Source organism: Mustela nigripes, chromosome 15, assembly GCF_022355385.1.
Source record: "Mustela nigripes isolate SB6536 chromosome 15, MUSNIG.SB6536, whole genome shotgun sequence".
Taxonomy (NCBI): Eukaryota; Metazoa; Chordata; class Mammalia; order Carnivora; family Mustelidae; genus Mustela; species Mustela nigripes.
In genome coordinates this window covers 31,491,673-31,519,125 of record NC_081571.1, presented here as the reverse complement: position 1 = coordinate 31,519,125, position 27,453 = coordinate 31,491,673, and the positions used below count along the sequence as shown (strand labels likewise).

General features: G+C 42.3%; 1 protein-coding gene and 1 non-coding gene across 4 annotated transcripts in view; one reads left to right on the top strand and one right to left on the bottom strand.

Moving 5' to 3' along the window:
• Positions 1-2,153: 2,153 nt before the first annotated feature.
• The window catches only part of DGKH (diacylglycerol kinase eta), a 177,939-nt gene continuing 152,639 nt past the window's right edge, over positions 2,154-27,453 (top strand). For all 3 annotated transcript variants that reach the window (XM_059377511.1, XM_059377512.1, XM_059377510.1), the window contains exons 1-2: positions 2,154-2,214; positions 8,982-9,185. In XM_059377511.1, the coding sequence (XP_059233494.1) occupies positions 2,155-2,214; positions 8,982-9,185 (264 nt within the window). In that variant the 5' untranslated portion in view covers position 2,154. The remainder of the gene's footprint in view (positions 2,215-8,981; positions 9,186-27,453) is intronic.
• Positions 13,696-13,823, bottom strand: LOC132003053 (small nucleolar RNA SNORA70). The gene has a single exon (XR_009400125.1). It is a non-coding gene; the product is annotated as a small nucleolar RNA SNORA70 (small nucleolar RNA).

Genomic DNA, 27,453 nt, shown 5'->3' with positions numbered 1-27,453 from the left:
TTCATCCTACAGGTAACAAGTGGGGAGCTCTAAGAAGGGCTTCTTCAGGGAATGACTCACTCCATTTTGCATTCTAGAAGGCTTACTTTGGCCACAGTGTAAGAGATGGTGGTGGTGGAGGTCCCACCAGCTTTGAGACAGTGAGATTATTAAGGAAAGAAATGCAGTATTTCTGGGCTTAAAACAAAGGACCTGAAACCAGGCAAGAACAGTGAAATGGAGGGAGGTAGATAGGAGGGTGATAGGAATGTTCTGTTGTGTGGGACAATTTTCAGATTTTTCCTTTGGGTGACTAGATGGATTATGAAGACTTTTACTGAGAAAATAAGATGAGAGAAAAACCAGCTGGCAGGAAATTTACCTTCTGTTTTAATCAAGCTGAGTTTAAGGTCCATGGGACGTCAGGCTAGAAATTTCTTGTAAGAAATCGGCTTTAGGGAACTGGAGATCTGGGGTAGGGATGGCCATTTATGAGTTATCAGCACATGGTTGGTAGTTGAATTCATTCAGGGGTGGGTGTGCACAGACCAGGCAGCATTAGAAACAGAGCAAGGGCCGACTATTTTGGCACTCCAACATGCAAGAGGTGGCAAGAGGGCTGAACAAGAAATGGTTGGAGAACTTGGAGACAGAAGTGTCAGAAGAGCCAGTGGAAGAGATAGTTTCAAGGACAAAAGTCAGGTCTCCAATGACAAATGCTGCAGATGGGTTAAGTAAGAAGAGAACTGAAAATAAAAACCACAACAATCTCATTGTTTAGGTTATTTTTAAAGCCACACATGGCCTTTGTCCGCCTTGGTGGAAGAACGTCTGCAGCGAAAAATGAGTAGTAGATTAAGATATGTATGTGAGAATAATGGGAACCGGCCTTTATCTCCCAAAAAGCTTAGGTGGGAGGAGGTGGGGACTGGAGGCAGACTGGATCCAGTAAGTGTTCTTAATTTTCAGTTTATTTTAAAAACGTGTGAATGTGTTTGACATGATTAAGAGCCCTGGGAAGATGCTGATAGAAGGAGCCTGGAAGTCCAGGAGAGGGAATAACCCGTGAAAAGCCATTCTTGGCTCGGAACTAGATGGAAACCGATTTCCACGCCAGAAAGATGATCGGAAACGCCATTTGTAACGTTTTCAAAGGGCCGGAGGAGGTGACTTGCCATTTATTGAGCACTCACTGGGAACCAGTCCCTTTCTCTAATATGAATGTACTGCTGGAACTGGAAGGCGTATCGACTCCGTAGCCGGATTTCTTTTCAGGAAACCGTTAATCATTAAAAAGGAATAAAAGGCAGCACTCTCTCCAGCTCAAACCCTACCGCATCTACAATCTTTTTAACATCACAAAGAATACGGCGCAGCCGGTTCGCGAGCGGCTCTGGAGTGCAGCTACCTCCCCTGCTCCGGGGACGTCGGTAACTGTCCGGTGCGGTTTCCTTCGAGCCTCAGCGCCCGCAGGAGGGGAGGTGCTCGCGGCCCCGGCAGCCGGCGTTCGGAGGGAGGCGGGCGCGGGCTGCGGGCACCGGGAGGGGAGAGAGGGAGAGGGGTGCCGGGGGCGTCTCGCGGGACTCGGGTGGCCAGCGCGCCGACCCGCCCAGCCCGGGCTTTCCCCGCTGCTCCCGGAGCGCCCGGCAGCCCGTCCCCGGGAACGCCTGCCTGCTCGCGTCCGCCGGGCCGCCCGGTGCCCGTGACCACCCGGCGGCCGCTTTCGGTTCCGCGCCTTATAAGGCCTGACAGGGGGGTCACGTGCGTCCCGGGCCGCCCGCTGGGAGGTGGGGGCGGCGGGGGGAGGGGCGGGAAGCGGGGAGGAAAAGGGGAGGGAGCCGGGGGCGGAGGAAGGAGCGAGGGGCGGATTCTGTGGCCGTGGGAGGCGGTGGCAGCGGCGGCGGGGAGCGGACCGCTCGGAGCTGGACCGAGGACGAGGAGGTGGAGGAGGAGGAGGAGGAAGGGACCGGCGCGGGGGCGGGAGAGTGCAGCGCGGCGGAAGCCGGAGACGGCGGGAGGGCCGGTGGCTGGCCCCGGGCAGGAGCCGGGGCGGCGGCGGCGGCGGCGGCGGCGGCCGAGAGGACCGCGGCGAGGGAAGCGCATCCAGCGGCCCCGGCTGCGGCGGCGGGGGCCCGGGTCCCCGCGCCCGGGGGGCCGGCGGGCGCGGGCGGCGCGATGGAGCCGCAGCACGTGCGCCCCGCGCCCGGCGCCCGCAGCCCGGCCTGGGAGGAACCGGTGGGTACAGCGCCCGCGCCCACCCCCTCCCACTTCTCCTCTGCTCCCCCCCGCCCGGGCCGGGTTCCGTTCAGGAAATGGCCCGGGATGAGGTCCCCAGCTGCTTCCCAGCCGGGGCAGCGCTTCCTCCGCCGCCCGGGCTCCTCCTCGCGCGCCGCCCGGAGCGCCTTTGTCCGGCCAGCCGAGGCGCTCCCGGAGGGGCCGCTGGTGAACCGCTGACGACGGCCCTCGGAGGACCGTTTCCTTTGCTTCATCGACTCCTCAACTTTTGACTTGATTTTAGAGCACGGAGGGTAGGAGGAGGGAGACGAGAATCCCTGACTCTGGGGGCAGCGTGCGGGCTAGGAGGAGACAGCTCTAGCCTCCCGAGACCGCGCCCTGGCAGGCACCTGGGCGCACAGGTTCCCAAGGACCGCGGCGACCACAGGCTGCTGGCGGCTGGGACCCTGGAGCCACGCCTCCTGCTAGCGGCTACGGCCCCGGGGTTCAAGGGTTTTGCCCGGGATGAAGCGGGGAGCTAACCTCGATCTCATGCACATGCCACCCAGAGGCTGGGTCATTTCAGGGACCGAGAGGAGCGTGTGCGTGTGTTTTGCGTGTGTGAGGATAAGGAGGAAGAGATCGGGGGGCTTTGGATTTGTTCCCTCAAACTCCTCCAACTTCCTTCTCTCTTCCAACTCAGACAGTCAGAACCATCTCACATCCCTCCAGGGATTCTACCCCGGAATCCCCGTCTCACTCAGAGCTCTGTAATCCTGTGTGGGCTGCCTTTTCCTTGGCATCGAATTTTGGCTCTCCACGCCCTGCCTCGATGTTTGCTACTCCGTCCTGGTTGAAATTCTTGAACCTGTCTGGAAACCCTCGTCCAAAATTTCTGGCCTCACCCGTGTTCTGTTCAACATGTTCGGATGTTCTTTTCCCAGGGACTCTGCGTGTCTGCTCAGACTGGCCCTCTGCCTGTTAAGAGTTTCTAGGTCAGGTGTCAGGCTTGGTTCTCCTTTTTCTTTTCGAGTAGGTACACTCTAGGCTCCTTTGCCCAAATGCATTTCTCTGCCTCTTGTTTCCCGACCTTTCAAAAGTGTCCTTGGACTCTGACCCATCTGTATCTGCAGCTGTCTTTGCTTTTGCAAATTTGAACATGTTGTTAGGTTGCCCATCTGCTCCTATTTCTTCTATTGTGGTTATCACTGGGGATTAAATTGTTCTTGAAACTAAAACTACAATTCTGTTTTGAAGTTTAAATCAAAGATCACTGAGAACTAAATTCATTGACCTGGTTTTGTTACTTTTTTTTTTTTTTAAGCTTTAAACGTTCCTATATGAAGTCCCTTTTGAACCCAGATGCTTTAAGCCAACACCAATCACAGTGAAAAATGCCCTGTTATATAGTATTTTGCAGAACTACTTCATGCCTAGAAAAATAGAGAAAAAGTTTAATGTTGCCTTACTTCAGGTGACAAAAATGAAAGTGCTCGTTTATTTGCCTTTAAAACCAGAGCCCTAACAGAAATGTGTGAATGAACTGTGATGCTTTCTCCAGACTGCAGAACTCTCCTTAAAAAAATTGGTTTTATTTTCTTTAAACACTGAAGGCCTTTTTATTCACTCCACAGAGATTTTATCCCTCACCTACTGTGTTCCAGGACTTTTGGATATAGCAGTTAACCCAAACACGAATCCTTGCATCTTCACAGAGCATACATTCTTAACAGAATGCCTTGTTTCATATATGTTAAGAGTTGAAATTCAGACAGTTAAAAAAAAAATCTTCAGAGATCTCATGTATGTGGCACAAAATGATACTTTGACCAAGTGATTTTATTTGCAAACCTGTGGTCATATGGGTATGTCTAATTCTAAGAATTCTCATTTAAGTTCCTTAAAAAAATGTAACCCAAGTTACTGAAAAGTGGCATAGACAAGAAACAGGGTGATAAATTGGGGGGGGGGAGAATGCTTAAATGTTAATTTAAGTATTTGAATCGGAGGGAGGAAATATCAGCTTTGTCTAAACATGTTTTGAAAGGACACAAAATCCATCAAAATCAGGAATTCTGAACTTATCTTGGGTCAATGAGCCCTTTAAGAATCTAACCAGAGTTGGGGCACCTGGGTGGCCCAGTGGGTTAAAGAATCTAACCAAAGCTATGGCGTCTCTCCACACAACGTATCTATGCAACACGCATATAAGAATAATAATAAAATTTCAGGCGGGTCAGAATTCCTGAAGCCCAGTTGGTGGACCCTCAAAGACCATGGGCTAAGAACATCTGCTTTGACTAGGAGTCCATTTGGCAGTTATTGAAAATCTACTGTCTGATTTCAAATATCAACAATTTTAATACTTTACCATAAAAGTATACTCCTTTATATTTATAATAAGAATATTTAATATTGAATAGGAAATATTCACAACACATAGACCCTGAATTATTCCTTATTGTGTATAAAGACATACCTATAAGGATTTATTCTCTTTGTTCTTTTTTTGATGAAACCTAAAACATGAAGATACGATTCTACCTAGAACTGTTCAGACAGATGAGTAAACATAATCTCAGGAACAGATGCTGAATAGTAGTAAAGAGAACAGAACTTCTGGCTTGCAATGTACCCATGTCTGGAGCTGAGGGTCAGCTACCGGGCTTCATGACATTCTTTGTATTTGGAGATAAAATGAAGTTATTGAGTTAAGTGAGGGCATTTAAATAAACAGTTAGTCTTATCATTACTCCAGCTAGGGCATCAGGCCTAGAAGATAAATGTTAGCATTCGGGCTTCTGTGTATTTTCCTTAATACTAGCTTTGGGATGTAATCAAATCCGTGGGCAGAGAGGCATTACCTAAATTCCTAATCAATACAAAAATATTTTGGTGGTGGGAGGGAAGACATTTAGGGAAATAACCCTTACTCATAGATGATGTCCTAGGGTAGGGGTGGGGAGATGGGTAGCTTGAATTCCAGCCAAAACTCAGAAACTGTGGGAGTATTTACAAAGCAGACCTCAGACAGTGACACTAGGACATTAGGGTGCATTTTACTTACTAAAACTTGTTTTTTATTTCCATATGGTTTTTATCAACTTGGCTTTGATGGAATGATTCAAAACTAATAGAAAATTAACAAGGGAGGATTTTCAAAGGAAAAGGGGCCAAAATATAAATGATAGGTTACAAGCATATTTGTGCATTAGGCCTAGATGACACAAGGTTTTTTGCCTCAGGTACAGGGATGCCCCTAGGTACATGTAGCTGCTATCATGATGAATCTAAAATCTCTTATTCAAGTAACAACCCAGAAAATTTTGATGGAGTAAAGTTTTGAATGTTGAATTTCAAATATATAACAGATAGTATATTGTGGAAGTAGTTATAAAGTTTGAATGAAAGCAGACCTGTACTTATTCAGCCTGCAGTGTTCTTTGCATGGTTCCCATTGACTAGGAGTATGAGTCCTAGAATGTTACTGTTTGAAAGTCCAACTTGGGTTTTTCAGTACACAAGTATAGAGTTCTACGTATTTGTGATATAGTGTTTAACATAAAAGCATAGACCATAAGGGACTTAAAGGTTGCAAATGGATATTAAACTTTTGTGTTATAGGTAATGATCAATAAGAAGACTATAATTTAAAATATCCATGTGAATATGTGAATGCTAATATTCACAAAGTTGGTATCAGAATGAGAATTGGCTGTGATTTATACATCTTCAGAGTAATAATTTTTCCTTCTTTAAATGGGGCAGAAAGCCCTATAAAGTAGAAACCTAATTTAGTGGTAGCTCCTATTTCCATTTCATCCCAAATCCAGTGTTTCCATGGCTTATGTCCAACTTTTTAATAGCGTGTTTGTGATATGTTATGTACCAAACAAAGATTTCAGAGTAACTGTAATAAATACATAAGACTCCTCTAAGAAATTATTTGAATAAAGTCTAAAAACATCAAGTAAGGTAAAAGTCAAGGGAATCTTGTAAATTGAAGAAATAATGTAATATGCCACATATTTGAAATTTGTTTCAGTTGCCATTCTGAGCTACATTAAAATGGTTGAAAATATGGCGCTCTTGACATTGCTATTATATTTTTAGCAGAAATGAAGTGCATTGCAGGTATACGATATACAGATTGGATATTCATTCTGGAAACTTCTAATTTACAGATAAGAACTGAAAAGAATCTAATGGATCAGGTACTTTACATTAGGTATTACTTGAAACAGTCTCCTCAGAAGAGGTAATTAAAGAAAAGAGGGTTTTCATGAACTGCCTTTTGAGGGAAATGAAGTGACATTCCTTCATTTGCCTACACACTGTTTTCACTCTGAGCATTCTATGTGCTAGGGAAACTGTAGAGCAGGGATAATTTATTTAGCATGAGTAGGCTAAGACTGGCTGTGCTTTCAAAGTCACAACCAAGTTTTAGAACTCGTTATAGGAGTCTTTGAAGAGCAGGTACAACTGAGGTTAAGTTTTTAATGGAGTATAAATACCTTCACTTTGAGGTATTAATTGCCCAGCTCTTGCACATGAAACACTTCTAAGGTATCTTTCAGCAGTTAGTGTCTGAATCAGAATGAGAAATGTATTCAGCCCTCTTCTTCAGATCTCAGGATGGGCATGGGTGTTCAACAATGTGTTTCAGTTTAATCACTCTATCTGGACTCAGGAACATGTTACTATATAAAATTTGAAAGCCTAAAGTGTGAATACAAACATAATAATTGACAAACTAACTTTTGTTGCATGGTGTGCTGAAGTGAATAGAATATTAGCATAGTGATCACCTGATTTTGACTTTGGTCCTAACTCATGATTAGGGCCTCATCATCATTAAAGGAGAGGTCTGAACTGGGTTTATTCTTTCAAAAGGCCCTTTGCTAAGTGTTCTTATCTACACTGACAAACCATTGGACTCATCAGTGACCAGACAGTTAGGTTGGGCTGAAGGCCATTACTTTGGTTATTTTTCTCTTAAAGAATTCCCGTCACAACAATATGTTCTATGTAGATCTAGAATCACATATTTACAAAACCACAAGGGCTCATAAAAGTTTAATTTGCCTAGCTCCTTACCTTCCTAAAGAGGACAACAGAAGCTGGAGAAGTAGCTTCCATCAGTTAGTATTTCAAGGCAGCAATCTCCTGTCTTTGAAGATTCAAACAGGCACATTTTACATTTTAATCAGCAATGCGGATATATAGTATCGGGATTGAATATTGTTTCGTCTAACCTCTTCGAACTGTTAATTTTGACATAGCAATCAAATTAGTGTTGAGAGTAAGATTACAACTGAAAAGAAACAAAACTCCAATAGAATGCTAGTTTGGAGGACCCTTAAAGGTCATGTCAGCTGAAAAAGTAGAAGGTCATATCAACTGAAAAACTAGGAACGGGGACTGAAGGACACGAACACGCAGAAGAGATTAAGTGCTTTACTGAAGTGTGAAGAGTCTCCACTGTCTGGCGGGGACTTTTTGCCCTACTTAAAAACACAGCTAAGTTTAGAGTTCTCCGTGGATGACAAGAGGAATCTGTCATCTTAGTATCTTCTCCCCCAAGCCCTCCCACACCTACATGGGTTCTTTGGCGCTCAGCGTGCACACCCCGCCGTGAGGCTGCTGTTTCCAAGTGCCGGCTTAGCCCTCTCGCTTGGGACGAGTTGTGAGCGGTGGCCGCAGCCTGTTGATCGCATTTCCTCCCGCTCTGGTCCGGGTTAGGGAGTGGCTCTCCCAGGACCTCCAGTGTTTTCGTGCTCGGGCAAGGGTGTTCACATGGTCTCGGTGCATTGTTTTCTTCCAGGCAGTCTCGGCGGGCGCTTCAGTTTAGACATTTATTTTGCATTCTGTGGTCTCGGGCCGTGTGTACTCTTGTTTCTGCGCTCTCTCCACGCCCTTCCCAGTTTCCTGTTAGCCAAAGGGATCGCTCTTTCTGAACGAAAAGTTCTCGGAGCGGAGTGGAACCTCCCGGAAAATGCTCTTCTCTTCCGTGTGCGCCGGATGGAGGTGGGGGTGGGCCAGAAACTAAGCGCCGCGGTCGGGATTGCTGAGAGGACCCAAACCCCGAGGCAGAGGCGGGAGAGGTATGGTTCTGCCGAGATGCGCTGAGGGGTCGTGAGACGGACGAGGGGCAGCGCCCAGCCATCTGGGGAGGCGGAACTGCTTTGATTCACTGGGAACTGTGCGGCGAGGCCCAAGGTTCTGGAGAGATTCTAGGTCTGGGGGTGGCAGGGTGTACCCAAGGGAGCCGGGAGGAAGCTGTAGGTTCCCTTTCTACTCCAGGGGCCGTCCTTGCCCTGTGAGCCAAGGGAGGGAGCTTAGCCCCTGCCCGACTGGCGCGGCTGGGCTGCGGAGGTTTCCTGCCCACCCCCTATCCCCCCGGTCCATCCTAGGGACCCCAGGCTCCCGGGGGAAGTAGTAGGTCGCCCCGGTCCCTCTGTCACTCCCATCCTCTCTACCCATGCAGGTCGTATTCTGGGTCAGGAACCCCGTGGCATCCCGAGGCTGGGCACACAGGGGTCCCAAGCGGGCGGGGGTCCGCGTCTCCTGTGCCCCACTGCCCTCGCTGCTCTGGAGCTGGGTAGAGGGGCTTGGAGGGCCGCGGCTGGGAGGGCGTCTGATGCCCCGCGCCCCTTCGCCTGCGGGGGCGGCTGGGGGAGCGGAAGATGGCGGCTGCGGCCCGGCGCGGGGCTCTGGGCCCGGCTCGGACCGAGCGCACCCACTGACCGCCGCTGCCGCCCCCGCCGGGCGGTGCTGTGTCCCCACAGGAGTCGGAAAGGATGGCCGGGGCCAGCGGTCAGCACCACCCTCCGGGCGCCGCGGGAGGAGCGGCCGCCGGGGCGGGCGCTGCGGTCACCCCCGCCGCTGCGTCGGCGGGGCCCGGAGACGATTCCTCTGACAGCGAAGCGGAGCAAGAGGGACCCCAGAAACTGATCCGCAAAGTGTCCACCTCGGGGCAGATCCGGACCAAGGTGAGGCGAGCCCTCGGGCAGCGCGGAAGGCGGGAGGCTTCGGGGCGGGGAAGAGGAGCGAGGGCGCCTGGGGTGCTCGGAGCGCGCGCGGGAGATCCCGGGAACGTGGGGCGCAAGGTGAGGGCGGGGCCTGACCCGGGGGCGGGGCCGGCGGGAGCTGGACCGCCGCGCGGCCGGAAGGGATTCCCGGGCCGGCACGGGAGGCCGCCAGGGTGGGCTCCCGGGGGCTGGCGGCTGCGTTGGGGGAGCAGGGAACGATCGGCTCGGCGGGAGCGTGGGAAAATGTTGAAGCGCTCTGGAGAGTTCCCACCCAGGGAACTTAAAAGGACTGTTTTATTTTTTTGTCCTCCCGGAGTGCGGTGGTTGGGTGGAGTATGTGCCTTGCATAGGGAGCCCGGTGCAGGCCGACCAGCCAGAGATGCAAAACGCGCCCCCCCTTCCCTTCCCGTGGGCAGCAGCTGTCTCCTCCCCAGGACCACTCTGAAAGGATGGGTGGGGAGGTGACAGCAGACAGCCGCCTTACCTCCCGCTGCCATTTGGAAGGCAGAAGTGCAGGCGCGACGCCTGTGTAAATGATGCTGGCGGTTGAACACCCTGCGTGACACATCAGCAAGCCAGGCTTTTGAGTAGTGGGTTCCTGCTCAGCGCGGGGTTCAGATCTTAACAGCCACGGTTATCTTAACGAAGATTAACCGCCTTGTGTAATATGTGCTGTTACTCGTGTGTCTGTAGCAGATGCTTTTGAGAGCTCAAAGTTGAAGAGTTTTAAATAGATCTTGGGCATATACGTAGGAAATGCTTACCACACTGAAGGGTTATTTATATTTTAAAGTTTTCATAGTACTTTAAAACACATCGTACTTTTGAAGTCTGTTAATCACTGGGGTACTTTAAGGAGGTTATTTGAAGAGAACCAATGAAATTACTGGGCTTGTGTGCTCTCATTAAAAGTAAATCTGTAAAAGTTAATTTTATACTTAGTTTTATGAGAATTCGTTTTTTAAGATCAATGGACTCCTATGAGAGTAGAACTTTTATTACATGTTTATGAAATCATTTTTTTTTTAGCCTGTATCTTTATTTTCTAGAATAAATAGAGGTAAGCACATGCAAGTGGTAACAAGATGCCCTTAGCAAAGAGTCAAAGATTGCTTCTGTCATTTTTTTAACTGCCCACTGTAACTAATTTTAATAGTGACATTTCTTCATTTAATAAAAACTGTGATAACTTAAGGATTTGGATTTAATATGTTTTTAGAAGATTAAGGCTAAACAAGATAGTGACTTTCTTTTTTTTTAAAGATTTTATTTATTTATTTGACAGAGAGATCACAAGTAGGCAGAGAGGCAGGCAGAGAGAGAGAGAGGAGGAAGCAGGCTCCCCGCTGAGCAGAGAGCCAGACGTCGGACTGGATCCCAGGACCCTGAGATCGTGACCTGAGCTGAAGGCAGCGGCTCAACCCACTGAGCCACCCAGGCGCCCCAAGATAGTGACTTTCTAACAGTGCCTTTAACATCTGAAATCTCAATTTTAAAAAAGTTCATGAAACTGTGTTACTAGTGAACAAAATGGCAGGTTTAAAAAGTGGCATAATTTTTAGATTCTTATGCAATGGTTAAAATTCCATGCAAAACGTATCAAAATTTACCAGTACATTTATAATGCTTGAAAGAAAATTTGGAGATGGCTCTAATTTGAATTAAGTTAAAGAACAAATTTAAGGGGGTACAATTAAAATTTGTAGGTCTCATGAATTCATGGTAATAGCTAAGTTTATATATTTTAAATTTTATATTATCTATGGTTTGGGGTAAGGCATGTTTTTAAGACTAAGAATAAATTTTTAAAGTTCATTTATTATTGGTTTTCCATTTAGCTTTCTAATAAAAATATTTAGCACAGGTTTTTTTCCCCCATGATTAGAGATAGTGATCATTAAATGAAATATTTCTTAAATTTCACAAGATGTATTGAATTTCAGAAGTCCTGCATTTTATACTAACTCATACAAGTGCATGTAACTTCATCAGCATTTTCATACATGAACAGCTGAGATCCAGGCCTAAAACTCCTGAGTCGGGTGAGCCTCAGCCTTTCTGTGTGCCCCTCCCACCTCCATCCAGACTGTATATATATGCTACAGATTTCATCAGTTACATCTCTTTATCACACATATTGATTCTCAGGGAAGAGAGCTAGTGCAGTAAGAGGATTAATAAAGTGAGAACTGCTAAATACAATACTGGTTCCTAGCCTGTATTAAATTTCCTAAATTTATTACCGGTTCAATTATGGTCCAGGTAAGAGTTAAGGGAGAAGATCTTTTAGAAAAAGACTGTGCTTGCTTGATCATCTCCACAGATGTCTAGAGGAGAATGAGACCAGGACTAGCCCAAGAGCTAGTGGGTTTTGAGACAGAAAGCAGTTCTGGGACGCTTAGGTGGCTCAGTTGGTTAAGCCTCTGGCTCTTGATTTGCACTCAATGTGGAAGTGATCTCAGGGTCATGAGATGGGATGTGATCTCAGGGTCATGAGATCCAGCCCTGTGTAGGGCTCAGCACTCAGTACGGAGTCTGCTGGAGATTCTCTCTCTCCTTCTTCCTTTGCTCCTACCCTGCTCATGCATGCGTGCTCTCTAAATAAATAAATAAATCTTTAAAAAAGAAAAATATTTATTAACTGAATAATGTATATATTATACAGTTATATATAATGCTTCATATATATAGGTATTATTAAAACATGTTATTTATTTTGGTTTCCTTTAAAAGCCTTATGATCATGAAGTTGTCTGGTTAGTTTAAGGTTTGGGATTAAAAAGGCCACCAAAGTAATTACCTTATTTAAAGTGTTCTTTGTTGTAAATGCTGGTTTGTGTTTTAAATAATTTGAATAATCTTAAATTAATTGTGGCATGTGGAGAGTATCCAGGTACTTCTTAACTCAAATAAGTATCGTGCGCCCGTAATAAGATATTGAACAGTGTGAGAGGCTATTCAGTGATGGGAGGGTATTCTGTGAAAAGTCAAATCTCCCTCTCACTCCAGACCTTCTAGTCTCCATCGCAGAGGCAATTGTTGGCATTTTTCTTGGTATACTTCCAGAAAATGTCTATGAATGTACATATGTTTCTTTAAAAAGTACAAGTGGGAACATTCTGTGCACAATGCTGTGTCTTGTTTGGAGTTTGAATATCATCATTTCCCTAATGGTGTGTACACATCTACCTCATTCTTTTTAATGGTGGGGAAGTATTCCATTATGGTAGGTTGAACTACATGAATTTGTGAGGTCAGTAGGTCAGAAATGGTCAAGAGTAGGTCAAAAATGGCCAAGGGCCTGGGAGGTCTGGGAAATGGGAAGATGTTGTTGAAAAGGTGCAAACGTTCAATTCTAGAATGAATAAGTTCTGGGAATCTAATGGGCAGCATAGTGACTATAGCTAACAATACTGTATTGTATCCTTGAAATTTGCTGAGAATAGATCTTAAGCATTCCTACTTTTTAAAGAAGATTTTGTTTATTTATTAGAAAGAGAGAGAGAGGAAAGAGAGAGAGAGTGGGGGGGGGGGCAGAGGGAGAAGGGAGAGAGAATCTTGAGCAGACTCGCCACTGGGCACAGAGCCCGACTTGGGGCTTGATCTCATGACCCTAAGATCACGACCTGAGTCAAAATCAAGAGTCAGATGCTTAACTGACTGAGCCTCCTAGGCACCCCTAGATTTAAAGCATCCTTAAACACGAGCACAAGCACACACACATTAATTGAGGTGCTTGCTGGTTATGTTAATTAACCTAATTGTGGTAATTATTTCACATTATGTATGTCTATCAAATTATTACATTGTATACTTTAAATATAATTTTGTTTGTCAATTATATCTCCACAAAGCTGGGAAGAAGTGGTTGAATGTGGGAAATTTCATATGGTTCGGCCTAACCTGATAGATTATCATTTAATTACCTCATTCTTTATGGACCTTCTCTGTGGAAGTTCTCTATGGTTATTTTAGGACAACACTAATCTCAGTTTTGTTTATTTGTTTTGCAGTGGAGATGATGACTTTATTTATTTATTTTTATTTTTTTGACGGGAAGTTGGATTTATTGGTGGGCATGAATTTGACGGGAGGGGGTAGTGCCAAGGTTCTCATGAGTGCAGAGCCTTCCATTTGTCCAAGGGATCATAGTTAGGGATGTATTTGACCCCACAGCCATCTGGGATAAGCCCCTTTTCAGCCATGTCTTCAAATTAATCCACATTGAACTTAGTAAAGCCCCACTTCTTAGAGATGTGGCTCTTCTGGTGGCCAGGGAACTTGAACTTGGCCCTGTGTAAGGCCTCAATGACATGCTCCTTGTTCTGCATCTTGGTACGGATGGACATGATGACTTGGCCAATGTGGACCCTGGCTATTGTGCCCTGGGGCTTTCCAAAGGTACCCTGCATACCTACCTGCAACCTAAATTAGAAATAGCCATGAGGTCAGACCCCGCATCCACCCAAAGGGCTGTCTCTAAGGTCCCTTAGGGCAATCCATATAATCAACAGGCTGCATATACTACCGAGCAGGCTAATTATGATGACTTTTAAAGTAAAAAATAAGACTGGCATGCTTTTTTTTTTTTTTTTTAAAGATTTTATTTATTTATTTATTTGACAGAGATACACAGAGCGAGAGAGGGAATACAAGCAGGGGGAGTGGGAGAGGAAGAAGCAGGCTTCCTGCCGAACAGGGAACCCGATATGGGGCTCGATCCCAGGATGCTGGGATCATGACCTGAGCCAAAGGCAGAGGCTTAACCCACTGAGCCACCCAGGAGCCCCAAGACTGGCATGCTTTTAAAATTAATCTGATTTAATAATGAAATTCTCCCATACATTTTAGTATCCTCCTCACATCCCCACTTTGTATACTCTTTGCTCTCCTTTTCATTTTTTTCTTGTTTCTTTGCCCTTGCTGTGTACTATTTTTTTCACTTTTTCCTTTCTCTGTATCAGCTAAGTAGAATTTCAGGTAGTCTCAGCTAGCTACTTGGGTGTTAAACAGTAGGTAATTTTATGGCTGACTCCGTTTCCCCAAAGGAAACAAAAATTCTTTACTTAAAAAAGTGGAAATGGTGCCGATGTGAGAAAGCCAATGGGAGCTATATTTCATTCCATCTCGTCCTCTCTCCTTATTGTTAGCTCTTATTCCTAATTCTTAGTTCTATCTTAAGGAGGAGGTTGATTTTACATTCAGATTTACCATTAGAGAACATTTTGCAGATATTTGTTAAGGACAAGACTTTCTGAAACAGCATTAATATAAACTCAGACCACCTTGGTTTTGAACATGAATGTGAAAGAAGCTTGTTTTGTGCACTTTTTTTTGCCCGATGGATACTGTTGGCCCATGAATACAGGGACTGGCTGGAGGAATCTCGGTCAGATTTGCAGACTGAGATTGTTCAACCATCGTAAGCCACGTGGTATCAACAAAGGAGCCATCTCTGACTTTTTCTGACAATGACTCATCTCCGCCAAGGTCTTAAAGCCTCATGTGTCAAAAATATCTCCTAATTAGGTTTACTGTGCTCTCATTGATCTGGCATTTCTATGTATTCTTACAGTTAATTTGGAATACTGATGGGTCTTTCTTTTTATGGGTCTTTAAATTTAGGTAACACATACCTAACCCCCTAAATGATATTCAGAACTTTGCAACATTATATCTGGGTTAAGACATTTCTTTAAGCACAGTAACAAAATAGTCATCACAATCTTCAGTTTGTACCTCGGTTTTACTTTAACATGAAAGTTGTATAAATAAATTCTTGTGCCTTTATGGTAAGGCACTATATGGAAATATTGATTTGTATTTTTCCCTGCTTAATGAGATGCAGTTGGTGCAACTAAAACATTATCTTTCACCGTAACTGTAGTTAGAGTAGTCTAGGGAAGAAATGCTCAGCATTTTTCAAATTGTAGGTGGGAGCCCATTAGTGGGCCATGATAGTTTACACCAACATTCGAAACAGAATAGATTAGAAACTATTACTCAAAACTTTTAACCATAATTCTGAATGGAATTTTTGGATGGGGTAGTGATCCAAATATGAGGAGAAGCAGAAACATGGCCAGAAGATTGTTAAGAAATGAGAATAAAATAATATTGATAGGTTTTTTTTTTTTTTTTTTAAGCCATTTGAACTTGTGAAAACCTTCGTAACTGATGGGCTATACAAAAATCAGGTAGCCAGAACATGGCCCATACATTTGGCTGGTGGGCCATAGTTTTCTTTTCTTTTCTTTTTTTTTTAAGATTTTTATTTATTTGACAGACAGACCACAAGTAGGCAGAGAGGCAGGCAGAAAGAGAGGAGGAGGAGGCAGGCTCCCTGCTGAGCGATCGATGTGAGGCTCCATCCCAGGACCCTGGGATCATGACCTGAGCCGAAGGCAGAGGCTTTAACCACTGAGCCACCCAGGCGCCCCGGGCCATAGTTTTCTGACCCCTGTTCTAGATGGTGGAAAACGGTACAGTTTGGTTTGCAACGCACTGCAAAGTTAAGGTGCTGCTCAATGCTCTCGGCATTTAAGGGACCAAATAAAGCTAGATTTCAATCCATTTAAAAATCTCATCTTTGTAGAACATTTTATTTTTAGCTTGGTTTGCGTCTTTGCTTCCATTTTAATGTGAACTAAATATAGACTGGAAACTCTGAGTCCTGGTACAGTTAATACATGGTATAACAGCTTTCTTTCCATTTTGATTACAAGTTAAACATGATATTCCATTATTAAAGATAAGAGACACAATAAATAATTTACTAAACCTTTACATCTAACTGAAGATGCCTAATTTGAAAGTATCTAAATTTAGAAAGCTCTTGCTTAGTTTAAGGTTGCATGTTTGCTGTTGTGGTAGGAGTGACAAAAGGTTATATGACACGACCATTGTCAACCACCCAGGGCTCCTTTCTGTTTCCAGGGGACAGGGTTTCACTCCTATTGGATGTGTTAGGCTTTCCTTACTCAGGAAATGTGTTTATAAGCAAAGGTTTTAATTAAAGAGAGTTTGTTTTATATCTAAGAACAGACCTTCAAAAAAGGCCGTAACATGTTAGTACATTATTTTCCCTTGGCAAATTTGTGTGGTTTTGCTGGGTATCGCGTATATTTCTCCATGAATATTTAGTCACTTGGAACACTTATATTTTTGATTTGGTTAAGTGGCTTAAAATGACCAGTAACCGTTATTGATAACAGTCTTAATTTAGGATTCAGTGCTCATTGTTTCTGCTTCAGGTAGTCTTTTTTTTTTTTTTTTTTTCCAAATGAACGTATATGGTAATAATCTCCCCTCCCCATGCTCTTTGTTATGAGGATATTTGGAAGACTATTAGGCTCTTGTTTTATACCAAAAAAATATGATTAACTTTATCATGCAGGGAGTTGGAATTTCTAACCTTCTCCCTGTGCCGTTTGAGTCCCATGACTTTTTCAGACCACCAACATGTGATTTACTATAATAAATCTTTATGTATAGGCTTGGGGCATTTATGTCAGAAATTTTAAAATACATTTCTACTTAGCATTTTATTGTTTACAGAGCAGTTTCTGTAACTGAATGAACTGAATAAACAGGAGCTTATGTAACAGTTCTGCAAAATTACCTAAATTTTACAAATCATAAATCCAAGACTCAGTTTGGTATCTGCTGAGTAAATGGCAGGCTGGAACTCAAAAGCGAGACTTGTTACCATTATTCCCTGGCACAGTGGACCCAATGGTAGGTTCCAGACTCCTTTTTTCAGGAGTTCCATCAGCGTTTCGGTTTGAAGCCTTACCTCTACAGGGTACAGGCACGGATGGGGGCCGGCTGTCTCCACTTCCCTTCCCCACTCCACGCTTCCCCTGTCCCTGTCCTTCTCCTCTCTCTACCCCTTCCTCCTCCTTCCTGCCCTGCCCTTCATCCGTCTTTTTAGTCTGTAAGTATATCTCTCACCAATGTTATGGATTTTATAATGTCTTTTTGCATCCGAATCCCACATTTGTTGTGACACGTTTAAGAGTGTGTGTTTGCAAAGTAAATTTCTGAATAAAACATTTCAGCTGAAATTTCTCCTGATTTTAATTCCTGTTAGCAAAATTATGGAATCACTTTGAAAAACATCTTTAGAAGGACTAAGTTAGAAGAAATGCTTTTAGGTAGCTAACTCTTCAAGTAGGTTTTCAAAGAAAACTGTTAGTTTCACTTCCATAAGGTAAGATGCTATTTTTAAAAGGTCATGATATAGTGTTAAAAAGAATTATATAAGGTAATTTTTCATGTGGCCCATTAAAACACAGTTGAGGAAAAGGTATACATAGAATTTATTTTTAACTAGTTAAGAGATGAAAATGACATTTGGGGTGCCATTTTCTCCATCTACCTATTTTATTTAAAAGAGAAATTTTGCCAAGCTGTATACCTGAGCAGGCATACTGTTTTGATTTGGATTACTTATGTAAACTCATAGAGTACTTTAAAGTTACAACAGAGGTGCGTGGATGACTCAGTCAGTTAAGTTACTGATTCAGGTCATAGTCTCAGGGTCATGAGTTTGAGCCCTGCTTTGGGCTCAGCACTGAGTGTGGAGCCTGCTTCCGATTCTCTCTCTCCCCCTCTCCCTAGGCCATGTTCATTCTTGCTCTCTCTCTAAAAAAAAAAATTATAATATTAAAGTAATGTTATAATATAATGTTAGATATCATTAATATATAATAAATATAAATTTTATATATGCTTACATATATAAATACATATAATGTGTATTATAGATGCTATATGAACATAGTATATAATTATAATGTTCTGTGAACATGTTATATGCATGTTACATATATGAACATATCTCTGTAATTTGTGAAGCAGAATGGCAAAGCAAGCAGCCCTGAATCCAGTGTAAGAACCAGGATATTTCCAGGCCCCTATATCGACCCAGGTGCTCCTTCTCTTTTTTATTCCTTTGTTGCCCCTCAGTTCATTCAAAAAGATATGTATGGTGTTTCCAAGCACCTTCATAGGTGCTGGGGATTGAGCAATAAACAAAATAGACAAAAACCTCTGCCTTCTTGGAGTTCACATTGTAATGCAGGCAGAAGTTATAAACTCATAAATATGTAAACTGTGTCACATATTAGGAGGTAGGAAGTGCTGTAGAGAAAAAACATGAGTGGGGGTGGGGTTGGAAGGGGAAAGGTCTTCCTGAGAAGGTGACATCTGAGCAAAGATCTTGAGGGAATGGATCACGGACTTCTGAGGGAAAAGCAATGTAGGCAAAAGGAACAGCAGATGCAAAGATCAAGAGACAGAAGCTGTGATAAGGAGAGGGATCAGTGCGACTGAAGTTGGGGGTGGTGGGAGTCAGGGGAAGCAGGGAGAAAGTTGGAAGTAGGTAAACATTGTCAATAGTAAAGTGGTACTATAGAGAAGAGTTCTTAGCTTGGGGTTCATGCATTCCATAGCATGGATGGGCTTTGGAGGGCTCCCCGCATTTTATATCTGTATATACACCCCTCAGAAGACTGAAACCATTGATTTGTAAAAGTGAATTGCAGGACGGACCATAAATGATGGATGAAAAAAAATACACATAACACTGTAACCAAGAGTTGTTGTGGCCATTTGAAGACATGCTACAGTGGGGGGTGGGTTCAGTGAAATGAATCATCTTGAGTGGGATAGGATAGCAAAGTTCCTTTCAGGAGTTAGTAGTATTGGGTTTGTATCTTGGCTCTTTCGGGTCCTACTAGGGGACCTTAGTCATGTTACTTAATGTGACAGAGAATGCTGTGCCCATCAGGTTCTATTTCTACTGTTCTTCCTGGTCCTCTGTTGGACTTCGTTTCCCCCTGCAGATAGGTGGGGTTACGTGACTGAGTTCAGGCCAGGGGAATATGGATGAGAGTGACGTTTGTTGTTTGGCTTCTGAAGCGTTTTATGGGACTCTGTGTTTTGTCTCTTCTCTCACCTGCCATCTAGATGTAGATTATCTAGTGAGAGGAGCTTGGATCCTTGAATGGAGCCTCTTTGCTTCTGTCCCTAAACCTCACTGGTCACATTGGATGGTGACACTAGAAGGAAATAGACCTTTACTGTGTTAAGCCTCTGAGATTTGGGCATTGTTTGCTGTATCAGTTAGCATACTGTGACCAATATAGTTCATTCCTGTGAAGGCCAGGGTTCTCATTTACGGAACGGATATAGTGATTTTTGCCTCATAGGGTAAGTAGGTAATGAAAGATAAAGAAATACACCATATGCTTCTCTATCCTTGATTTTTATAATTATTTTTTAAAATTAAAAAAATTATTTTTGAAAATTGATATAAAATCTGGATAACTCAATTATTCACAATACATGTATTTCCTAAATAACTTAATCAGTAGGGTATATAGACTGCTGTTCTTTGTTGGCTTTTTAAAAGACTTGATAAAACTATTATGTTCTATAGACCATTATTTTATCATTAAAAATAAAATGTCACATCTGGGTGGCTCAGTGGGTTAAAGCCTCTGCCTTAAGCTCAGGTCATGATCTCAGGGTCCTGGGATTGAGCCTCCCATCAGGCTCTCTGCTCAGCAGGGAGCCTGCTTCCTTCTCTCTCTCTCCGCCTGCTTTTCTGCCTACTTGTGATCTCTGTCTGTCAAATAAATAAATAAAATCTTAAAATAAAGTAAAATAAAATGTCTTTGCTACCATAAAGGGCCTTATGGATGTGTGAAAACTCACATTGCAGGAGCAATGAGGGTAAGCTTACCCTACGTGATGATTTTAGCTAGGGTTAGTCTTGTTTCTAGAGTAATGTTATGTTATACATGTCTTATGAAAAAATCCTGTAGTAGGAATGAGTGACCACTTAGAATTGATAGTGGAAATAATTGGCCTGGTAGGCTTTTAGGTGCTTTTGTGGCCAAGTCTACTTTACCTTGGAATGTTCTTCCACACTCTCCCTGTCTCCTTAAGTCCTATTTACTCCTCAGTGCACACAATCTGGCTTTTGCCCCAATCATTTTATGACAACGTCTTTTGCAAAGGTCACTACCACCTAATTGCTAAAAAATCCGGTGGTCTCCTTTTAGTTTTCACTCAACTGTATTTTGTGCCAGTTTTGATGCTGTTGACCATTTTTCTCACATCTTTCCCTTTTGTTTTCAAGGTTTGAATTTGTCTTATCTTTCTTATTAGCTTTTTACTGCCTGTCCGTCTCTAGCCCTGACTCCTTTGGCTAATGCTAAATGTTTTTGTTGCCTAGGATTCTTACTCTAAGTCTGTTTGCCTCTGTCTTAGTTAATGTGATCGATTCGATTAGACTTGTCCTACCAGCTGTACCAGTCTTTGCCTAGCCTGTGTTCTTTCCTGAGACCTGGACCTGTATCTCCTTTGCCTACGAGTGCTGACTCTAGTTAGAGACCTCTAGCCATCTCAGTCTTGACATTCTCAAACCCAACAGGTATGTTCACGGTCACCGCACCTACGAGGCACATTTTGCTTCACTACTTTTATATCCTAAAGGATTTGCCTTGTAGTTAACTGACTGTTTATCTTGCTGATCATCTTCATTAACTCATTTGCTGTCCATAAAAATGCATTCAGAGTCTACTGCGGCTGGCAGGGCTCCATATGAGGCAACACAGCCCCCTTCCTCATGGAGCTCAGTCAGCAGTCACCAAGTGTAGTCAGTTCTGTTTTGCTATATGTTACCTCATTTAATCTTCATAACAAAGCTGTTAAGTAGGTAGGTATAACTATTATATTCGTTTTAGAAATGAGGAATCCAAGGATTAGAAAGTAACTTGGAGGTTGCACAGCTCTCCAGGGACTGGTCTGATGCCTGGTTTCAATCTATGATGATATACTGTCCCTTTGTCTACTGGGTGTGTTTGTTGTGAATTCATCCATTTCCTTTTTTTTCTATTGCTACTTATCCTAACTTCATTAGACCTGCAAAATTTATCACTTCGATGTTTGCAGTGGATTTCCTTTTTGGTCCACTGCCAGAGTTCTCTCTAAGAGAGGGACATATGATCATAACAGATTTTGTATGAATCTTAGACATTGCCCATTGCTAGCGGAATAAAGTCTAAATTTCTTAGCATAGCTTAGTAGGTCTTTCTCAGTTTGATAGTAAAATAACGTAAAAAATCCTACTTATTAGATCTTACATTCTATCAAAGGAGTAGTTAATACCCATATAAACAAATGTATGAAGATGTTCCTAAGCATAATGAAGGAAAATAAGACAGAGTAAAGGGGGAGGGAGTGATGGGGTGTGGTATATGTGTGTGTGGATAGTATTTGGGTTGACTAGGTCCAGGAAGGACTCTCTTGGGTGAAGTGATTTTGAACAGAGATCTGAATGAAGTGACATGAACTATGCAGATATCTGGTGTTGGAACGTACCAGGCAGAGTCAGGGCCCTGGTATTCCAGTTGTGTTTTCTGTCACTGTCAAACTTTTCTCTGTTCCCAAAGTAAGGCAGGTACTGTTGTATCTCCACGTGTTTTCATGTCATATTCCGTCAACCTGAAATGTTCCTTTTCCCCCCTATTTCTCTGCCTGATTTATTTATCTATTTATTTAATTTTTTTAAAAAGATTTTATTTATTTATTTGAGAGAGAGAGAGAGAGAAAGCAGGAGCATGGAGAGGGGCAGAGGGAGAAGCAGGCTCCCCACTGAGCAGGGAGATTATGACCTGAGATTATGACCTGAGCCAAAGGTAGACGCTTAACCAACTTAACTACCCAGGTGCCCCTGCCTGATTTATTTCTATGTACTATTATTTCCCAACATTTCTGAAAACATTTGAAGTGATTTATGTTCAATATTGTGTATCAAGCTTAGGTAAAATATAGATAGGACTATGAGACCAAGAATGTTAGTAGGTTAGTCTATAAAGCAGAGTGTCTGTGTCCTTCCTATCTATCTACCTATCTATCTATCTATCTATCTATCTACCATCTATCTATTGTTAAAGATGACTTATTAATTTGTCCCCAAGCTTCCTGGTAGCCAAAGCAACAAGATCATTTACAAAATTTTATTGTCAGAGAAAAAAATGTTTTTCTAGGTCCCAAAGGAAATGTGTCTGTCTGTTAGTCGTCCATGTTGGGGGGGTGGTCACTGAAGGATGAAGTTGATGCTTCCATCACCAATATGTGGGGCAGGATGGGATCTCATGCAAATCTGATCTGGATGCAGAATCATTTATCTGGAGGGTGCAGTAGATTCGGAAGGAGGTGCTTTTGGGAAGCTCTTTTCTGATTATTTCAGTTTTCTTCATGGAATAAGAAGCTAGATCATACCCTGAGAATAAGATGGGGGGAGAGGATCTTAGAGATCTGGGAGAGAGGAAAAGGTGTGTAATAGGAGAATTAAATAGGAGAATAGGAGAATGGAGTAGGCATGCAGGGTAAATATCAGGAGGCATTTTAGGCACACCTGAGGCAGGTGACCATGAATTGAAGATAAACACTGTCACCCTGGCTGTGGGACCATGTTCAACTACATGGCTGTAGGCACAGAATAAATAGAGAACTGGGTTAAATCAGGGTTATGATTTGGTTAAATAAGTATGGCAGAGCAAGAGGGGATAGGGAGATTGAGGGTTGACACAGGGGAGGGTTTACAATGACAAGCTCTGGGATTTATGTTGGGTAAAGAATGAGCACTCGAGGTGTCTTCAGAAGTGACTATGGGACCAAATAGCTAAGGAAGGGTAGAAGAAAAAATCATTGCAAAGAATTAAATTTTAGCCACTCAAATTAGAGGAAGAGAGAAAGAAAACAAAGTCTACTAAAAAACTGTAGAGTTCTGGGGCACCTTGGTGGCTCAGTGGGTTAAGCCGCTGCCTTCGGCTCAGGTCATGATCTCAGGGTCCTGGGATCGAGTCCCGCATTGGGCTCTCTGCTCAGCAGGGAGCCTGCTTCCCTGTCTCTCTCTCTGCCTGCCTCTCCGTCTACTTGTGATTTCTCTCTGTCAAATAAATAAATAAATAAATAAAAATCTTTAAAAAAAAAAACTGTAGAGTTCTAATTCTTTTATTTAAAATTTTTTAAGAGAGGGAGGTGGGAGGGGTAGAGGAAGAAGGAGAGAGAGAATCTTAAGCAGGCTCCATGCTCAGTGCAGAGCTGGACTAGGGGCTCAGTTTCACAACCCTGAGATCATGACCTGAGCCAAAATCAAAGTCAGACACTTAACTGACTGAGCCACCCAGGTAGCCCCAGTTTTAATTATTTTAGGTATGCTTTACAGATGCATTAATAATAGGTTTTGCTAGGGGAAATCTCCGGATCATGTATGTATAGCTGAGGTCTCTTCATTAGTAAAACACAAAGAATATTTTACTCAGAACATGAGAATAGTTCCTCAAAGAAATAAATGGATCTGGGTTGGAATTTAAAACAACAACAATATACAAATGAAAACTTAACGTGCATTAAGTAACACGTGAGTCCTAATTCTAGTCCTTACTGGTTAAGTCAGGACCCTCTCCAAGTTTGAGTTTTCTCATATTTAAATTCTCATAAGGTTCTTGTGAGGATTGAAGAGATACAGTCCTTAGCTCAGTGCCTGGCACACAGTAAGTGGCAATAAATGTTAGCCACATAGTCAAGAATCTTGAGGGGCACCTGGGTGGCTCAGTCAGTTAAGTGTCTGCCTTGGGCTCAGGTTGTGATCCCAGGGTCCTGGGATTGAGCAGGGAGCCTGCTTCTCCTCTGCTCATGATCTCTCACTCTCTCTTTCTTGCTTTCAAATAAATATATAAATAAATTAAATCTTAAAAAAAGAAAAAAAGGATCTTGAGGTGAAGGGCACTCTTTCTGAAAGGTGCTTTTGTACTTAGAAGTATGCAAGGGAGCGAGTTGCCAGTGAAATCTTCAGTCATAGTGAAAATCCCTGTGCGTAGCCTGCCTTTGGCAGGCCCAGAGTCTAAGCTGTGTAATTGTAAACCTTTTTGAAGGTTGATAAGGGGATGGAGACGTTCTCATAGATCTAGCTAAGACTCTACAGTAGGAAGGGAAGAATGTTGAAAGAAATTCAACTTTCCCCTGGTAACACTGTTACCTCAACATCATCTATATATATCACGACAGTTCTAAATTATTACTGTTCAAGCATTCATGGTCCTTCCCCTCCTCCTCCTCCTCCTCTTCTTCTTTTTTAAGATTTTATTTTTATATAATCTCTGCACACAACATGGGACTTGAACTCACAACCCCAAGATCAAGAGTTGCATGCTCTACCAACTGAACCAGCCAGAATCCCCTCCCCTTCTCTTCTTAAAGAGGAAGCATTCTAACACATTCCGTCAGCTCCTTCATTCTCCTTTGTTATGGAATATGATGGTGGATTTAATGAGGGGGCAGGAAAATGCTCATTCTGTGACATTATTCCCTTCAGGATCCCAGTATGTGTGGTGTAATTGAGAAGCTGGAATGAACAGGGGAAGTCACATGCTCTGACTTTCCTGTCAGGGCAAACTGTGAACATGCATGAGACATTCCCTGGGAAATATTTAGATGAAGGGGAAGGACTTGCTCCCACATGAGCAAGTAAGAGAAACAGAAGTACAATATGGATTATGGTCATCACTGTGACCCCATGTATACCTATAGGCTGATAAGGCCTAGGAACTTGAGGTGTAGTTTAATTAACCATCTATATAGTTCGAGCACATGATATATAAAACATTTAAGTTATAAAGCAGTTGGACACTCATGTTCATAGCAGCATTACTCACAAGAGCCAAAAAGTAGAAGCAACTCCAATGTCCATTGACCGTCGAATAAAAACAAAACAAAACATGGGATATACATGCGATTGGCTCAAAAAAGGAAAGAATTCTGACACCTGCTACAACATGGATAAACTTTGAGGACATTATGCTAAGTAAAATAAACCAGCTACAAAAGAACATGTGATCTCACTTAGATGAGGTCCTGAAAGTAGTCAATTTCAGAAATACAGAAAGCAGGACGGTGGTTGCCAGAGGCTTGAGGGGGATCAGGGAAGGGGGAGTTAGTGTTTAATGGGTACAGAGCTTCAGTTTTGCAAGCTGAAAACAATTCTGTGGTTGGATAGTGGCTATGGTTGCACAGCCATGGGAATGTACTTAATGCTAGTGACCCGCATACTTAAACATGGTTAAGATGGTAAGTTTTATGTTAAGGGCATTCTACCATAGTTAAAAGCAATGATAAAGTAGGCTTCATAGGAATGGCCCACTGTAAACTCAAATAGTATTACAAGATTTTTTTAGTGCGATAAAAATGAAAAATAAGTTTAAGACATGCAGAATATCAGGAAAACAATGGAAACATCAAGAAAACTGAAACTTTGCTGAGATGCAGAATGAATCTGGATGAATGCTCCAAGTTTTATTCAAGTTTACTTTTCAAATTTACACAATTACAAATACATTTGCTATTTGAATTTGGGCTAACTCACTAAAATGATCTAAAAGGTGTTAAAATAATATATGTCGAAAAGGAAGAGTAACAAGGGGTACCTAGCCAAGCAGACGTCATTAAAATAACAAAGCTACAAAAATAATGAATGTGGCTTTGATATGGGAATAAATTGAAAGATAAATGGAACAGAATAAAATGTTCAGAAACTTACCTATAAATAAATAAGAATATAGTTTATAATAATGGTAATATTTCAAGTGGGGGGAAAAATGTATTACTCAATAATTCCTCTTAAGGCAACTGGTTCACCATTTAGTCAAAAAAATTGGAAGCCCGATTCTTACCTCACATTATGGGCTACATACTTTCTAGATAGGATAAAGATCAAATTTACAATAAACAAATTGTAAAAGTACTAGAATAAATATAGGTAAGTAATTGCATAGTTTCAGGCTTGGAAAGAATTTTAAAATGTGACACTAAAGAAGAGAATATAAAGTGAGAGCTTGTGGAATTCTGACATATTGAAACTCACCATAAACTAAGTGACAAGGCGGGGCACCTGGGTGGCTTAGTTGGTTGGGCATCTGCCTTTGGCTTGGGTCTTGGTCCCCGGGTCCTGGGATTGGGCCCCCGCATCGGGCTCCCTGCTCGTCGGAAAGCCTGCTTCCCCTCTCCCTCTCCCACTGCTTGTGTTCCCTCTCTCTCTGTGTCTCTCTCTGTCAAATTAATAAAATCTTAAAAAAAAAAAAAACAACAAAGTGACAAGGCAAATAATTTCTCAGACCTCTTCAGTGTTTAGCCAGAAAGATTATTTCTCATTTTTTGTTTATGATACAAATGTCCAATAATAAGGAACTGCTTAAATTAATTATGCTGTATCTATATAAAAAATTCCATCAGGTATGTGGCACCTTTCGGGCAGTTGACGTTCAGTAGATACTAAGAGTGTAGATAGGTGAACAAATTAACTTTAGCATCATCTTGACATGGAAGGTACTCCCATATATGGGCAGAAGAGGAGATTGTAGTATGTATAGACTCTGGGCCTCAGGAAGGGACATATCAGAGACATAGTGGTTTCTCACTATATTATAGAATTATGAGTATTTGCTCTTTTCTTATTTCTTTATTTTTATTTTAATTCCAGTTAGTTACCATACGGTATTATATTAATTTCAGGTGTACAGTACAGTGAGTCAGCATTTCCATACACTACCCTGTGCTCATCTCAACAAGTACACTCCTTAATCCCCATCACTTATTTAACTCATCAGTTTGTTTTCTGTAATTAAGTCTATTTCTTGATTTTTCTCTTTCTCTCTTATTTTTTCCCTTTGCTTGCTTGCTTTGTTTCTTAAATTCCACATATGAGTGAAATCATGTAGTATATATCTTTCTGAGATTTTGCTTAGCGTTGTTCTCTCTAGTTTCACCCATGTCATTGCAAATGACAAGATTCTAATCTTTTTTATGGTTGAATAATAACATATATATAACATAATATATAACATATATAAAATATAACAAAATATAAATAAAATAAAAGTAAAATAAGTATATAATATTTATATTAAAATAAAAAGGTAAATAATAAAATAAAAAATAAAATAAAAATAAATAATAATAAAATATAAAACATAATATATAACATATATAAAATATTATATATATATCACATCTTTATCCATTCATTTACCCATTATTTATCCATTATAAAATATTATACATATGTATATCTCATATCTTCTTTATCCATTTACCAATCAATGGACACTTGGGCTACTTACATTTCTTGGCTATATTATAAATGATGCCCCCAATA